This window comes from Ictalurus punctatus, chromosome 13, assembly GCF_001660625.3.
Source record: "Ictalurus punctatus breed USDA103 chromosome 13, Coco_2.0, whole genome shotgun sequence".
Taxonomy (NCBI): Eukaryota; Metazoa; Chordata; class Actinopteri; order Siluriformes; family Ictaluridae; genus Ictalurus; species Ictalurus punctatus.
The window spans coordinates 25,593,391-25,612,033 of NC_030428.2; the positions used below are offsets into that span (position 1 = coordinate 25,593,391).

At 38.6% G+C, this 18,643-nt stretch overlaps 1 protein-coding gene across 1 annotated transcript; it reads left to right on the forward strand.

Annotated features, from left to right (window-relative positions):
• Positions 1 to 518: 518 nt before the first annotated feature.
• On the forward strand, positions 519 to 11,069 carry LOC108261911 (alpha-N-acetylgalactosaminide alpha-2,6-sialyltransferase 1). Its single transcript, XM_053685188.1, has 9 exons — positions 519 to 532; positions 750 to 816; positions 5,256 to 5,418; positions 5,635 to 5,803; positions 5,935 to 6,070; positions 7,140 to 7,243; positions 7,447 to 7,530; positions 7,831 to 7,930; positions 10,567 to 11,069. Exons 1-9 carry the CDS (start codon positions 519 to 521, stop codon positions 10,762 to 10,764), a joined length of 1,035 nt encoding a protein of 344 aa, XP_053541163.1. The 3' UTR covers positions 10,765 to 11,069.
• The last annotated feature ends 7,574 nt before the right edge of the window (positions 11,070 to 18,643 follow it).

Below are 18,643 nucleotides of genomic sequence, written 5' to 3' on the forward strand. Positions count from 1 at the left end.
AACTATCAAATGACTCTTTTGTTGTTTTGCCTTTTCCATACTGTCCCAACTTTTTCAGAATTGGGGTTGTACTTCATAGGGGTGTACACCTATATTTAACATATATATAACCCTGAAGAAGAGTGGAGAGAAGCTCAGTTGAATAGGTGTTTATGAATAAATGTGATTCTGAAAGCAGAAAGGTTTAGTGTAGTAAAATTAGGTTGGATGATGAGGATAGTTTAAGTCCCGTTAACCTACATGTTATAATCCTGAGACACAGAAAACTGCAGCATCTCCACTGTGCTGTTTCAACACGTGTACTTTGCACATCGTGCTGTTTTGAAAAGAGTGAATATTGCATGTTGCCAGAACTTCATCTTAAGTGGTTGAAGAAGCACCAGGCTTTACAAAACAAGGACATCTGTAGTACCAAAACCCTTTTGTTCAGAAGTTCTACTGTACAGAGATTTATATGTGAGAGGAACAGATGTGTAAAATGAAATTTGGCTTTAGCTTACGTGTTAGCCATATGAGCAATGAGCAAAGAAAGGTGCTGCAAACAAATCCCTTTGTGAATATGAAACGCCTCTAAATGACAGACTTAAACTCCTCGTAATGAATTTTTTTGCGCAGGTAAGAGTGTAAACAATGTCATTTCCACACCGCCTATTAGCGATATTGGTCTCACAATGGACCTTCTGTTAAAATCGCCCGTACACTGTCCGTTTCTCATGTCTCTACATGTTTCTTGAACGTGTTCGTTTCAGAGTTCAGCGGGAGCAGCTCGCTGCAATCTTCAAGCTGCTTCGAGAAAACCAGGACACATTCGGGGAGGTGACGGAGAAAGACATGGAGGAACAGCTTAAGCTTTACTCTGTCTAAAAGAACTGCACCAAGCACTGGTCTGCCATCACCGAAATGGAAAGTTGACACTATTACTCACGGTTGCTGCTGTTCAGAAGTGGGGTTGAGGGGTGGAGTTTCCCGCATGAACGGCATGAAAATAATTCTGTCTGTAACGATGTGAGGAAAAACTGGGTAATTAATGAAGCTCAATGTGTCTTAGACTTACACTGGACACATATTAACAACCTTGTTAATTAGGTATAGATGTAGTAATTATCTATGTATATATCTTCGTGTATATATATATATATATATATATATATATATACACACATACATACACACACACACCACACACATACAGTGGGGTAAATAAGTATTTGATGCATCAACATTTTTTTGTAAATTATATTTCCAGTGAAGTTATTCACATGAAATTTTCACCAGACATCAGTATTAACTCAAGAAATCCGGAAATATAAAGAATTCGCAACATTAAAGTCCATAAATAAAGTTATGTGTAATGAAGTGGAATGACACGGGGAAAAAAGTATTGAACACACTAAGAATATGCAGTTCTCCACAGCAAGGTAAGGCAAGGAACCAGCTGAAATCAGTAAGTAAAAAGTAAATAACACAGTAAGTAAAAAGGTTTTTCGTTACCAAGGTGTCACAAGAAATATCTCATGATGGGTAAAAGCAAAGAGCTCTCCCAAGACCTTCACAACATTATTGTTGCAAAACATATTGATGGAATCGAATACAGATGTATTTCAAAACTTCTGAATCCTCCAGTAAGCACCATTGGGGCCATTATCCGCAAGTGGAAGCAACATCACTCCGTCATCAACCGGCCACGCACAGGAGCTCTTCGCAAGTTTACTGACCAGGGAGTCAGAAGAATAGTCAGAAGAGTAGCCCAAGAGCCAAGGACCACTCGGAAAGAGCTCCAGAAACACTTAGAGGCAGGAGGCACCATAATCTTGTGAATTCTTTATATTTCCGGATTTCTTGAGTTAATCCTGATGTCTGGTGAAAATTTCATGTGAATAACCTCATTGGAAATATATTTACTGAAAAAAAAAAAAAGGTTGACACGTTCAATACATATTTCCTCCACTGTATGTGTGTGTATTTTTATTTATATATATATCCACTTTATTAGGAACACCTGCACATTCATGCAGTTCTCTATTTATGCAGCGGAAGACCACTTTGGGTTCCACTCCTTTCAGCCAGGAACAGGAATCTGAGGCTATCATGGGCACAGATTCATCCAAACTCCACTCATGCTCTCACATGATTGGCTGATTGTGTAACTGCATAAATGTGCCGGTGTACAAGTGTTCCTATTAAAGTGGACAGAGTAGTGTCCAAAAGTCTGAGAGCACTAGTAACAATGTTTCTATTTGGCACTTTCTGTTTGGTCACTGTTATGGACTTTTCCTATAAAGGAGTTAACATGATCAGCACCACAAATGATTTTAAATGGTGACCTATAAAATGTGCAACTTCTTGAATAACGAATATTCAAGATGTTGATCTTTTCCTTTTTTGTTTTAGAATTTTCAAAATTTTTTCCCAGGTTTAAATATAAAAAAAAAAATCCAGATTTTCAGTGTGATCCCACTGTGTGTGCATATGTATGTGTGTAATATTAATCCTGGGCACCCTGTTTGTTTGTTTTTTGTTTTGTTTTTTTAAAACACAGATTATGTTCCAGATGTTTATTTTATGACCTCTGCATTATGGAGTCAGTACAAAAACATTTTTATTGTTTTGTAATGTATAGAAAAATCTTTCTGTGTCAGTAAAGAAAGTAACATATTGCACAAAACGCTGGGTTTTACCTACAAAGTCAAATTCTCCAAAAGAACTTCTCCAAGACGTTTTTAAAATCTTAACATCCAGTTTTCTGATAGAAAAGCGCAAAGTATATACGAGACTGCTCATGCTTTTTTACAGAGCAGAGGGGCCTTACTCAAAAGGGACCCTATTTTACTGCATATATACAGTCTATGTGTGTATATATATAAAATGAGTCTTTATTGGTCACATATACAGTAGAGCACAGTGAAATTGTTTTCTTCGCGTACCCGAGCCTGTCAGGAAGTTGGGGTCGGAGCACAGGGTCAGCCATGATACAGCGCCCCTGGAGAGGGTCAAGGGCCTTGCTCAAGGGCCCAACAGTGGCAGTTTGGCAGTGCTGGGGCTTGAACCCCTGACCTTCTGATCAGTAACCCAGAGCCTTAACCACTAAGTCACCACTGCTAGCTCTTTATAGTGTCTTACAAAAGTGAGTACACCCCTCCCATTTTTGTAAATATTTGATTATATCTTTTCATGTGACAACACTAAAGAAATGACACTTTGTTACAATGTAGTGAGTGTACAGCTTGTGTAACAGTGTAAATTTGCCGTCCCCTCAAAATAACTCAACACACAACCATTAATGTCTAAACCGCTGGCAACAAAAGTGAGTGAAAATGTCCAAATTGGGCCCAAAGTGTCAATATTTTGTGTGGCCACCATTATTTTCCAGCACTGCCTTAACCCTCTTGAGCATGGAGTTCACCAGAGCTTCACAGGTTTCCACTGGAGTCCTCTTCCACTCCTCCATGATGACATCACGGAGCTGGTGGATGTTAGAGACCTTGTGCTCCTCCACCTTCCGTTTGAGGATGCCCCACAGATGCCCAACGGGGTTTAGGTCTGGGGACATTATTATTACATTCACTACTTTACATTGTAGCAAAGTGTCATTTCTTCAGTCTTGTCACATGAAAAGATGTAATCAGATATTTACAAAAATGTGAGGGGTGTACTCACTTTTGTGAGATACTATATATAGGGTACTGAAGATCTGAGTAACTTTACACATGGCAGGTTGCACATAGAACCCCACCTTTGCCATAAGTCAGTTTGTGAAATTTCTGCCCTTGTCACATAGGAAGTGGAAGCAGTCAATCATTCAAACTTACAGAGCAGGGCCAATGCATACTGAAGGTCACCTATCCTCTGTTGCATCCCTGAGCACAGAGTTCCAAACTGCCTCTGGAAGCAGCATTAGCATGAGAGCTGTGCGTCAGGAGTTTCACGACATGAGTTTCCAAGGCCAAGCAGCTGCAGTGGTGGCTCAATGGTTAAGGTGCGGGGATCAAACTCCAGCAAGCTGTTGGGCCTTTGAGCAAGACTTAACCCTTAACCCTATCTGCTTTACAGGTGCCATATCATCACTGACCCTGTGCTCCGACCCTAGCTTCCTAACAAGCTAGGATATGCGAAGAAAAAATGTACAAAGGTTTATTGTTCTTCATACAATGCCAAGTGTAAAGCACACTGCCACTGGATCAGTGTAAATATGTTCTCTGGAGTGGCAGCGACGAATGAATCTGGGATGCCAGGAGAACGCTAACTGTCTGAATGCACAGCGCCAATAAGGATAATGGTAATAATGGTCAGGGTTTCAGGGTTTGGGCCCCTCAGTTCCCAAGTGAAAAATGTTTTTTGGTGGGACTTTTGCAGTACATATTCAGACCCTTGGCTCAGGCACTCCAAACCGAGTCAAATTGCATCCTGCTTGTTCTGCTGGTGTCCTAAACCCTGTTGTCCTCCTCCAAATCAACACTTTAGTGACACGGGCAAAGTGAAAATGTCTTCTTTCATGTTGAGTACTGATTACAGCTATGTATACAATCCCACCAGGATTTTACGATTACAGAAATGAATGCAAAAATCAAGCAAACTCTGCAATATTCGGAGGAGCTTGCAATTTAAAAAAAAATCTCCGCAGATTTGGGCCAAAATGCACCGAGTGATGTCATCACAATGCGCATTTAGGCAAAGTCCTCTTTGATTCACTTGAGTACAGCTAAAAGGTCTCATTTACCAAAACTGCGAAAGGCCGTGCAAAAAAATTTTCACAGTTGTAATTTTGCCAAATTTAAAATTTCGCAACATTTGAAGAAAAAAAGAGATGCAGTTAAAGCAAGCATTTTTGGTCGCAAAAAGAAAACTCCATGATATCCTGTATGGACTGCCTATCCTAATCTCTGACCGTACGAACATTTATATGACTATATAGCTGTACTGGATGTAGCTGAGGAGCTGCAGCAGTAATATATATTACTTTTTAAACCAAACAAAGCCTAACGTTTACAGTGTTTGATCTTTAGAATAGAAATCGCTCACAGTTATACCTGTGCTTATACAGTCATGTCAGAGTTACTTTCAAATAATTATTCATTTCTTTCACCCCTTTTACTGTTCAAGTTCCCACGTAGTCCATCTTCCGACAAGGAAACCGGAATTATTTTGGGGAGCGATTTTCCTTCTATTGCTAGACAGAATGTGATAGACGAAATGGTGCTACGGATGGTTTCCTGTTGTCTTGCGCTTTATCTAACACAATAAATGACTGTGTTTAGGTCTGTTCAAAGTCTCTCCAGAACTCCAAAGATAAAGCGTTTCAGGAGGCTGCGATGTGGAAGATCCAGCTTTGGCTTCACAACGGCCACCTCAATGTGAGCGAGTGGAACCGTCTAACGCACTTCAACAACCCGTATGGGTTTATGGAATATAATTATACCGGTGAGTACTTTGGGTAAAAAATAAGTGGTTCAGTGAATGTGCAAACAATGTGGTTTGCTCAGTGTATTCATGTGATTCATCGATCTGATATTATGTATACTGTGTAATATCAGATATGCGAAATGTACGCTAAACCTAATAAATAAAAATTTCCCGCTTTATTTTTATTTCCTTTTTTTTTTCTTCTTTTTTTCTTCTTCTGGAGTTTCCTTAAAGACATCAAAAGGTCAGTCGATCTGATCCCGATGCTTAAATACTATCAGCTTTTACCAGTGCCCAGTGGGTCAACCGATGGATGCATTCGCTGCGCTGTAGTTGGCACCGGTGGCATTCTCAACGGCTCCAAAATGGGCACCGAGATCGACTCTCACGATTACGTGTTTCGGTCAGAGAAGTACCTGCAGCTCCTGCTGTTCTTTCTGTGAAATTGTTTGCCACCTGAGAATGGCACTCCAACATACACTGAGAACGAGGACTCGTATACCGTGCTGATCTTTTAACTTCTGTTTCGAACAGAATGAACGGAGCGGTCACCAAAGGCTTCGAGGAAGATGTTGGAAATAAAACCTCGGTGTACGTGCACACGTCGTTCTCCTTAACTCAGTCCATTATAGGACTGGGAGAGTCCTTCAAACGCATTCCACATGATGAGGTATGTATTGTTTTAATTATTCATCACAATACAGTGGAGAGCAAAATGCCGTACATGCTGTTCTTTCTGGCTGGAACATTGTACGTTGATTTGCTATTCATCTTTAGAAATAAAACAACATACGGTAAAAGCGAGGAGAGGAATAGCGTGGCGTGCGCGGTGGAAGTGTATGACATCTGTTAGCACAAGAGCAAACATTTAAATAGACATTAGAATCTTAATACATTCAATCTTCAATGAATAAGGGTATTTATTTATTTCGCTTAAATGCAAGATATTGAACAAATATTGTTTGGATTTTTCAGTGTGAACACCTTAATATGCAGCATTTATTTATTTAGTTATAATTATTTATTTACATACTTACTTATTTAATTATTTATGCTTTAATGCAAACCTCTCAACAGATATCATATTTTTTTTCATCCTAGTATATATAATTTTCCTTATTATTTTAATGCAAATTGAACAGATATTTGAAGGTTGTTGTTTTTTTTGGTGTTAACACCTTAATATGCAGTATTTATTTATTGTTTTTGTTTAAATTAACCTCTGAATCTATAAAACAACAATTTTATTTGAATGCAAACTGTTGAACATATATCATTTTAATGTTTATATTAGTGTGTGTGTGTGTGTGTGTGTGTGTGTGTGTGTCTATATATATATATATATATATATATATATATATATATATATATATATATATATATATATATATATATATTTTATATTATATTTATATATATATATTTCTTTTCAGTAATAATATCTGAATATACGTTTAGTTATCATTTGTCGGTTTGTTCTTTTTTTTTTTGTCCTTTCTCATTTAAATAAGAAATTTGTATTATTTAACAAACTATTTGTTTGCTTGTTTGTGAACACAGAAGAACATGCATGACACTTCTTCATGTAAATCAAACTCTTCAAATTTTTTGGTCTTTTATTTTGAACTAGGAGGATGCAAACCTTTCACTCAACTGTATAACAAAATGAACACAGCTTACAGTTACACAGAGCTTCACACAAGACGATCAAACTAACTGGTTTCCATTTAAACCCAAAGGGAATTATATACGTAATGATTCCGGAGGGTCTCAGAGATTTCGAGTGGCTTGAAGGCCTCCTGGGGAAAAAGAGGATGACGTACGGATCCTACAAAGGTTACAGGTAAGATGTATGTCTTGGATACAGTACTGTTTGTGTTTCATAAATCCTATTTCATAAAACATATTAAACAAACTTGTTTTGTGTATATTTAATCAGCGATTACCAGTACTGAGTCGCTGAATAAATATCCTTGTGGTTTTCTGCTGCTGCTTTACCCTGAATTGAATCAGAGAAGTGTTTCTGATGAACCTTTTCTTACTCAGGCCGTTCACCTTCTACAGCGACCGGTTCCGAGAGGATAAATTTTATGTCCTTCACCCTGACTTTCTAAGATACATTCGGAACAGGTTTGATGAGATTGAATTTGTTGTCCTTCTCATAGTTTGGTACTTTAAACACTTTTAGGAAGAAAAGGGTTCTTTGGGTGGTTAAGGCTTTATAACATCCTAAATGGGTTTCACCTGGAACAATCCAAATAACCCTAAAACTGTGTGTTATTCATCGATCATAATCACATGATCACATTTCTGTCACTGTAGTAACTTTAGAGGTACCAGTCCTGTATCTGCACTTCCTCTTCCTGTACTATTCGATCGAACACAGGTACACTCAACAATCTTTTATTTTTTGTTTTTGTGTTATTTCAGATTCCTGCCATCTAAAACTCTGGAGACGTCACACTGGGCAATATACCGACCGACCAATGGAGCGTTCACGTTGTTCTTAGCTCTTCACACCTGCGATATCGTGAGCAAATATCTCAGATTATTTTCATCAAAGATCAGGCAGAAGGCTATTTTGCTTTATATCCATTTGTAGTTTGTATTATTTATGCTGAAGCAACAACAAAAGACAACTATTTACTGATTGTAAAAAAAAAAAAAAAACTGTATATTTACTCAGGTTTCCTCTCCAGTCCAGAGACATGCATCATAGGCTGATTGGCATGTCTGACATGTCCATTGTGTGAATGGGTGAACGAGGGTGTGTGTGTATATGAGTGTGTGTGTGTGTGTGTGTGTGTGTCTTTGTATGTGTGTGTGGAGTGTACTCCGCCTTGTGCCCCAAGGCCCTGGGATAGGCTCCAGGTCCACGGTGATCTTGTGTAGGACAAGTTGTACAGAACATGGAGGGAGGGTGATGATGATGATAATAATAATAATAATAATAATAATAATAATAATAATAGGAAGAATAAGACAAGGATGTAATTTTCAATATCCAGATTTTTACTTCAAAGTATAATTATGATTTCATTTTTTATATATGATAATATGTTTGTTACTATATGGCATCATTATTATTTCTTGTAGACTTCTTCTTTCTCTTCTTCTATATATTCTGTAATTATTATATATTGAACTATAGTTGTGCACTATAGAGATGGCCTGTATTGTATATCATGAATATTGTTGTTATTATTATTATTATTATTATTATTATTATTATTATTATTATTATTATTATTATTAATAGTTGTTGTTGTTGATGATATGATTATTAATAAGTTTATGAATGAATGAATGAATGAATGAATGCCTTTTATAGTCACTATACACATGTACAGTGAGGGAAAAAAGTATTTGATCCCCTGCTGATTTTGTACGTTTGCCCACTGACAAAGAAATGATCAGTCTATAATTTTAATGGTATATTTATTTGAACAGTGAGAGACAGAATAACAACAAAAAAATCCAGAAAAACGCACGTCAAAAATTTTATAAATTGATTTGCATTTTAATGAGGGAAATAAGTATTTGACCCCTCTGCAAAACATGACTTAGTACTTGGTTTAAAAACCCTTGTTGGCAATCACAGAGGTCAGACGTTTCTTGTAGTTGGCCACCAGGTTTGCACACATCTCAGGAGGGTTTTTGTCCCACTCCTCTTTGCAGATCTTCTCCAAATCATTAAGGTTTCGAGGCTGACGTTTGGCAATTCGAACCTTCAGCTCTCTCCACAGATTTTCTATGGGATTTAGGTCTGGAGACTGCCTAGGTCACTCCAGGACCTTAATGTGCTTCTTCTTGAGCCACTCCTTTGTTGCCTTGGCCGTGTGTTTTGGGTCATTGTCATGCTGGAATATCCATCCACGACCCATTTTCAATGCCCTGGCTGAGGGAAGGAGGTTTTCACCCAAGATTTGACGGTACATGGCCCCGTCCATCGTCCCTTTGATGCGGTGAAGTTGTCCTGTCCCCTTAGCAGAAAAAAACCCCCAAAGCATAATGTTTCCACCTCCATGTTTGACGGTGGGGATGGTGTTCCAGGGGTCATAGGCAGCATTCCTTCTCCTCCAAACACGGCGAGTTGAGTTGATGCCAAAGAGCTCCATTTTGGTCTCATCTGACCTCAACACTTTCACCCAGTTGTCCTCTGAATTATTCAGATGTTCATTGGCAGACTTCAGACGGGCATGTATATGTGCTTTCTTGAGCAGCGGACCTTGCGCGCGCTGCAGGATTTCAGTCCTTCACGGCGTAGTGTGTTACCAATTGTTTTCTTGGTGACTATGGTCCCAGCTGCCTTGAGATCATTGACAAGATCCTCCCGTGTAGTTCTGGGCTGATTCCTCACTGTTCTCATGATCAATGCAACTCCACGAGGTGAGATCTTGCATGGAGCCCCAGGCCGAGGGAGATTGACAGTTCTTTTGTGCTTCTTCCATTTGCGAATAATCGCACCAACTGTTGTCCCCTTCTCACCAAGCTGCTTGGCAATGGTCTTGTAGCCCATTCCAGACTTGTGTAGGTCTACAGTCTTGTCCCTGACATCCTTGGAGAGCTCTTTGGTCTTGGCCATGGTGGAGAGTTTGGAATCTGATTGATTGATTGCTTCTGTGGACAGGTGTCTTTTATACAGGTAACAAACTGATATTAGGAGCACTCCCTTTAAGAGTGTGCTCCTAATCTCAGCTCGTTACCTGTATAAAAGACACCTGGGAGCCAGAAATCTTTCTGATTGAGAGGGGGTCAAATACTTTTTTCCCTCATTAAAATGCAAATTAATTTATAAAATTTTTGACATGCGTTTTTCTGGATTTTTTTGTTGTTATTCTGTCTCTCACTGTTCAAATACAACTACTATTAAAATTATAGACTGATCATTTCTTTGTCAGTGGGCAAACGTACAAAATCAGCAGGGGATCAAATACTTTTTTCCCTCACTGTACAATGAAATTAAGAGCCACTACTTTTTGTTCCGTGCCAACATGTGCATAAAATAAACAAGATAAATAAACAAGATAAATAAACAAGTTATTGGGCGGGGGGGGGGGGGGGGGGGGGGGGGTACTATGAAATGCACATTGAATATTTACTTTATAAATGATATTGTATCAGTGGCTGAATGTAAAGCTCACTTCTCTTCTTGCTGTAATTCAGGTAAATGCGTATGGATTCATCACTGCAGACCACAGCAAATACCCCAACTATTACATTCACAGAAACACAAAAACCAGAGTCATTTTTTACATCAATCATGACTATAATGTGGAGATTAAAACCTGGAAGAAGCTGCATGACGCTGGAATCATCAACCTTTACCAAAGACAGGAAAAACCAAACCCGACTGTGACTTAATGAACACTTTTATTTCTGTATTACTGTATATACATGCACTTAGGTAAATACGGCTAGGGCAGAGACGTCCAGTGTATTTAAAATATATATGTAATATATATATATTTTATATCATTTGTTGTTTTTATTTGATAATATAATATAACATGGCTTTGTTACTTACAGAATTAGTGGGTCGTTCAAGTTTTGTTCCACAATGTGGAAAAGTTGTGCTTGAGCTGTTTTTTCCCCTCTTTGATTTCAACCTAATTAAAATATGTTTCCTGGGGAAAAAAAAAAAAAAAAAGATCATCACATATCCAAAACAGTCTGGGCATTTTTAGTTACTGTCTGATCTTTTCTTGTTCTAAATATATACAAGTATTGCATAGTAAAAATGACCGTATAAATATAACTATTGAAATAAACTCTGTTTCTACTTTGAAAACAATATGAATATTTCTGCATTTTCCGCAAATTAGTCTATAACCCAGTAATTATGGCTTTCTGCCAGCAGGTGGCGCTTTCAGACTATAGCATCTGCAGAGTTTTTTTTTTTTTTTTTTTTTTTTAAAGTTATGGCTGATCTGTGCATAGGTATATACAATCATGTGAAAAAATAAGTATACCCCATGGAAAGTGTTGGCTCACTCCCCCCAATTTGGACAAGCAAACATTTGATCCTTTTTGAAACAGTGCCTATTAATAAAGTTGATACACTCTCTCAAATGACACATAAAATTGACATTTTGTAGTTATTTTCACAATTTAAATAAACAAAAAACAGATTACATTTATCACACCTTCAAATACATAAAATTAGAATCAGGTGTTCCAGATTGGGTGCCAGTGATTAGAACCTGCTTAAGGAGTGCAGGTGGAACCTGTCTTATTTATACCCCTCTCATATCTAGTGTCTGGTGTTCCCTGAGGTGCGTGGTGTCATCAAGCCAGGATCTAAAGAGTTCTGTAAGGCCTTAGAAAAAAAGTTGTGGATACCTATGACTCTGGCAAGGGATTTAAAAAGATCTCCAAATTATTTTTTAATACATCATTCCACTGTAAGGAAAATATTTCACAAATCATGCAGGCTTCAAACGTCTGCAAATTTGTCCAGGACTGGCCATCCAAGCAAATTCAGCAGAAGAGCAGACTGTTTGATGCAACAGTTTGACAACTGTTGGTGTCAGAGTGCATGCATCTACAATCAGAAAGAGATTGCACAGATTTGACCTGCACGGGCGGCGAGCCAGGAAAAAGCCTTTGCAAGACTACAGTTTGCCAATGAGCATATAGTTAAAGACCAGGCCTTCTGGAACAATGTGCTCTGGACAGACGAATCAAAGATAGAGTTGTTTGGCCACAGTAACAGCAGACATGTTTGCCACAGACCGAAAACAGCCTTTCAAGAGAAGCACCTCACACCAACTGTGAAGCACGGTGGTGGAAATGTTATGGTTTGGGGTTTCTTCACTGTCTCAGGGACTGGACAGCTTGCATTCATTTATTCACCTATAAATTCTGCATTATATGAGAGAGTGCTTGAAGATAATGTGAGGCCATCTGTCCAAAAGTTGAGGTTGAACCAAAAGTTAACCTTTCAACAGGATAATGATCCTAAGCACACTAACAAATCCACCATGGAATGGTGAAATTCCGTTTGCTAAATTTATCCAACTGGTGTCTTCAGTCAGCGTCCAAACTCTTAAGTGTTATTAAAAGAAAATCTAATGTTACACAGCGGTAAACAGTCGACTGTCCCAACTTTTTTAGTGTGTGCTGTAGTCATCAAATTTGAAATGAGTGTATATTTTCAACATTTAATTAAATTCACAAATTAAAACATCAAATAATGTCTTAATCATGTGTTTTCAATATAGTACAGGGTCAAGTGAACTATCAAATGACTCTTTTGTTGTTTTGCCTTTTCCATACTGTCCCAACTTTTTCAGAATTGGGGTTGTACTTCATAGGGGTGTACACCTATATTTAACATATATATAACCCTGAAGAAGAGTGGAGAGAAGCTCAGTTGAATAGGTGTTTATGAATAAATGTGATTCTGAAAGCAGAAAGGTTTAGTGTAGTAAAATTAGGTTGGATGATGAGGATAGTTTAAGTCCCGTTAACCTACATGTTATAATCCTGAGACACAGAAAACTGCAGCATCTCCACTGTGCTGTTTCAACACGTGTACTTTGCACATCGTGCTGTTTTGAAAAGAGTGAATATTGCATGTTGCCAGAACTTCATCTTAAGTGGTTGAAGAAGCACCAGGCTTTACAAAACAAGGACATCTGTAGTACCAAAACCCTTTTGTTCAGAAGTTCTACTGTACAGAGATTTATATGTGAGAGGAACAGATGTGTAAAATGAAATTTAGCTTTAGCTTACGTGTTAGCCATATGAGCAATGAGCAAAGAAAGGTGCTGCAAACAAATCCCTTTGTGAATATGAAACGCCTCTAAATGACAGACTTAAACTCCTCGTAATGAATTTTTTTGCGCAGGTAAGAGTGTAAACAATGTCATTTCCACACCGCCTATTAGCGATATTGGTCTCACAATGGACCTTCTGTTAAAATCGCCCGTACACTGTCCGTTTCTCATGTCTCTACGTGTTTCTTGAACGTGTTCGTTTCAGAGTTCAGCGGGAGCAGCTCGCTGCAATCTTCAAGCTGCTTCGAGAAAACCAGGACACATTCGGGGAGGTGACGGAGAAAGACATGGAGGAACAGCTTAAGCTTTACTCTGTCTAAAAGAACTGCACCAAGCACTGGTCTGCCATCACCGAAATGGAAAGTTGACACTATTACTCACGGTTGCTGCTGTTCAGAAGTGGGGTTGAGGGGTGGAGTTTCCCGCATGAACGGCATGAAAATAATTCTGTCTGTAATGATGTGAGGAAAAACTGGGTAATTAATGAAGCTCAATGTGTCTTAGACTTACACTGGACACATATTAACAACCTTGTTAATTAGGTATAGATGTAGTAATTATCTATGTATATATCTTCGTGTATATATATATATATATATATATATATATATACACACATACATACACACACACACCACACACATACAGTGGGGTAAATAAGTATTTGATGCATCAACATTTTTTTGTAAATTATATTTCCAGTGAGGTTATTCACATGAAATTTTCACCAGACATCAGTATTAACTCAAGAAATCCGGAAATATAAAGAATTCGCAACATTAAAGTCCATAAATAAAGTTATGTGTAATGAAGTGGAATGACACGGGGAAAAAAGTATTGAACACACTAAGAATATGCAGTTCTCCACAGCAAGGTAAGGCAAGGAACCAGCTGAAATCAGTAAGTAAAAAGTAAATAACACAGTAAGTAAAAAGGTTTTTCGTTACCAAGGTGTCACACAAGAAATATCTCATGATGGGTAAAAGCAAAGAGCTCTCCCAAGACCTTCACAACCTTATTGTTGCGAAACATATTGATGGAATCGAATACAGATGTATTTCAAAACTTCTGAATCCTCCAGTAAGCACCATTGGGGCCATTATCCGCAAGTGGAAGCAACATCACTCCGTCATCAACCGGCCACGCACAGGAGCTCTTCGCAAGTTTACTGACCAGGGAGTCAGAAGAATAGTCAGAAGAGTAGCCCAAGGACCACTTGGAAAGAGCTCCAGAAACACTTAGAGGCAGGAGGCACCATAATCTTGTGAATTCTTTATATTTCCGGATTTCTTGAGTTAATTCTGATGTCTGGTGAAAATTTCATGTGAATAACCTCATTGGAAATATATTTACTGAAAAAAAAAAAAAAAAAAAAAAGGTTGACACGTTCAATACATATTTCCTCCACTGTATGTGTGTGTATTTTTATTTATATATATATATCCACTTTATTAGGAACACCTGCACATTCATGCAGTTCTCTATTAATGCAGCGGAAGACCACTTTGGGTTCCACTCCTTTCAGCCAGGAACAGGAATCTGAGGCTATCATGGGCACAGATTCATCCAAACTCCACTCATGCTCTCACATGATTGGCTGATTGCGTAACTGCATAAATGTGCCGGTGTACAAGTGTTCCTATTAAAGTGGACAGAGTAGTGTTCAAAAGTCTGAGAGCACTAGTAACAATGTTTCTATTTGGCACTTTCTGTTTAGTCACTGTTACGGACTTTTCCTATAAAGGAGTTAACATGATCAGCACCACAAATGATTTTAAATAGTGACCTATAAAATGTGCAACATCTTGAATAACGAATATTCAAGATGTTGATCTTTTCCTTTTTTGTTTTAGAATTTTAAAAATTTTTTCCCAGGTTTAAATATTTTTAAAAAATCCAGATTTTCAGTGTGATCCCACTGTGTGTGCATATGTATGTGTGTAATATTAATCCTGGGCACCCTGTTTGTTTGTTTTTTGTTTTGTTTTTTTTAAAACACAGATTATGTTCCAGATGTTTATTTTATGACCTCTGCATTATGGAGTCAGTACAAAAACATATTTATTGTTTTGTAATGTATAGAAAAATCTTTCTGTGTCAGTAAAGAAAGTAACATATTGCACAAAACGCTGGGTTTTACCTACAAAGTCAAATTCTCCAAAATAACTTCTCCAAGACATTTTTAAAATCTTAACATCCAGTTTTCTGATAGAAAAGCGCAAAGTATATACGAGACTGCTCATGCTTTTTTACAGAGCAGAGGGGCCTTTATTGGTCACATATACAGTAGAGCACAGTGAAATTGCTTTCTTCGCGTACCCAAGCCTCTCAGGAAGTTGGGGTCAGAGCACAGGGTCAGCCATGATACAGTGCCCCTGGAGAGGGTCAAGGGCCTTGCTCAAGGGCCCAACAGTGGCAGTTTGGCAGTGCTGGGGCTTGAACCCCTGACCTTCCGATCAGTAACCCAGAGCCTTAACCACTAAGCCACCACTGCTAGCTCTTTATTGTGTCTTACAAAAGTGAGTACACCCCTCCCATTTTTGTAAATATTTGATTTTATCTTTTCATGTGACAACACTAAAGAAATGACACTTTGCTACAATGTAAAGTAGTGAGTGTACAGCTTGTGTAACAGTGTAAATTTGCCGTCCCCTCAAAATAACTCAACACACAGACATTAATGTCTAAACCGCTGGCAACAAAAGTGAGTGAAAATGTCCAAATTGGGCCCAAAGTGTCAATATTTTGTGTGGCCACCATTATTTTCCAGCACTGCCTTAACCCTCTTGAGCATGGAGTTCACCAGAGCTTCACAGGTTTCCACTGGAGTCCTCTTCCACTCCTCCATGATGACATCACGGAGCTGGTGGATGTTAGAGACCTTGTGCTCCTCCACCTTCCGTTTGAGGATGCCCCACAGATGCCCAACGGGGTTTAGGTCTGGGGACATTATTATTACATTCACTACTTTACATTGTAGCAAAGTGTCATTTCTTCAGTCTTGTCACATGAAAAGATGTAATCAGATATTTACAAAAATGTGAGGGGTGTACTCACTTTTGTGAGATACTATATATAGGGTACTGAAGATCTGAGTAACTTTACACATGGCAGGTTGCACATAGAACCCCACCTTTGCCATAAGTCAGTTTGTGAAATTTCTGCCCTTGTCACATAGGAAGTGGAAGCAGTCAATCATTCAAACTTACAGAGCAGGGCCATTGCATACTGAAGGTCACCTATCCTCTGTTGCATCCCTGAGCACAGAGTTCCAAACTGCCTCTGGAAGCAGCATTAGCATGAGAGCTGTGCGTCAGGAGTTTCACGACATGAGTTTCCAAGGCCAAGCAGCTGCAGTGGTGGCTCAATGGTTAAGGTGCGGGGATCAAACTCCAGCAAGCTGTTGGGCCTTTGAGCAAGACTTAACCCTTAACCCTATCTGCTTTACAGGTGCCATATCATCACTGACCCTGTGCTCCGACCCTAGCTTCCTAACAAGCTAGGATATGCGAAGAAAAAATGTACAAAGGTTTATTCTTCTTCATACAATGCCAAGTGTAAAGCACACTGCCACTGGATCAGTGTAAATATGTTCTCTGGAGTGGCAGCGACGAATGAATCTGGGATGCCAGGAGAACGCTAACTGTCTGAATGCACAGCGCCAATAAGGATAATGGTAATAATGGTCAGGGTTTCAGGGTTTGGGCCCCTCAGTTCCCAAGTGAAAAATGTTTTTTGGTGGGACTTTTGCAGTACATATTCAGACCCTTGGCTCAGGCACTCCAAACCGAGTCAAATTGCATCCTGTTTGTTCTGCTGGTGTCCTAAACCCTGTTGTCCTCCTCCAAATCAACACTTTAGTGACACGGGCAAAGTGAAAATGTCTTCTTTCATGTTGAGTACTGATTACAGCTATGTATACAATCCCACCAGGATTTTACGATTACAGAAATGAATGCAAAAATCAAGCAAGCTCTGCAATATTCGGAGGAGCTTGCAATTTAAAAAAAAATCTCCGCAGATTTGGGCCAAAATGCACCGAGTGATGTCATCACAATGCGCATTTAGGCAAAGTCCTCTTTGATTCACTTGAGTACAGCTAAAAGGTCTCATTTACCAAAACTGCGAAAGGCCGTGCAAAAAAATTTTCACAGTTGTAATTTTGCCAAATTTGAAGTTTCGCAACATTTGAAGAAAAAAAAAGATGCAGTTAAAGCAAGCATTTTTGGTCGCAAAAAGAAAACTCCATGATATCCTGTATGGACTGCCTATCCTAATCTCTGACTGTACAAACATTTATATGACTATATAGCTGTACTGGATGTAACTGAGGAGCTGCAGCAGTAATATATATTACTTTTTAAATCAAACAAAGCCTAACGTTTACAGTAGCCCTAGTATGACAGGTCTTTTACCACTGCATGTACTCATCATACAACATCTTGGGTCATGTCAGCTAATCTGCACCCTTGGTAAATATGACCAAAGAATGCTGTGTATATTGTTTAATCTTTTAATAATTTGTTTGGTCAATTTATACAAATATTCTGCTTTCATGGATATCAAACAATTGCGAACACAAGCCAGGTTTTTTTTTTTATATTTATTTATTTTTTAAAAATATATAAATCTTTGTTAAATATAGTTGTGCACCAATTATTGACACCCCTATGAATTCATATGAGAGAAATATATTTGAAGTATATTCCCATTGATATTTTAATTTTTTAGTACACTTAGGTGACTAGGAACAGGAAATTGTTCAACCATAAAAACCTGTTTCACAGGGGTATAAATATGAGTTAACACAAAGGCCAAATTCCCTTAGTCATTCATAACAATGGGTAAGACCAAGGAGTATAGCTGTGATGTGCGGTAAAAGGTTGGACGTGGGTATAAGAAAATAGCACAAGCATTGAAAATGTCCATTTCCACCATCAGGGCAATAATTAAGAAGTTCCAGTCAACTGGAAATGTTATGAATCGACCTGGAATTGGACGTGTGTCTATATCGTCTCAACGCACTGTGAAGAGGATGGTTCGAGTGGCCAAAAAGTCTCCAAGGATCACAGCTGGAGAATTGCAGAAGTTAGTTGTGTCTCGGGGTCAGAAAGTCTCCAAAACTACAATCCGAAGTCTCCTACATCACCACAAGCTGTTTGGAAGGGTTTCAAGAAAAAAGCATCTACTCTCATCCAAAACCAAACTCGAGCGTCTTCAGTTTGCCAGACACTACTGGAACTTCAAATGGGATCGGGTTCTGTGGTCAGACGAAACCAAAATAGAGCCACCACTGCACACCCTGCACCACTGCAGTCTGTGTGCGTCAAAGCCACCTCTGGTGTTTATTTTTGTTGTTGGTGATGTCGCTGACTATTGTTTTTGGCTTTTTCTTCATAGCTCTCACAATGTTTCTGTCATCAACAACTGCTGTTGTTTTCCTTGGTCGATCTGTTCCCCGT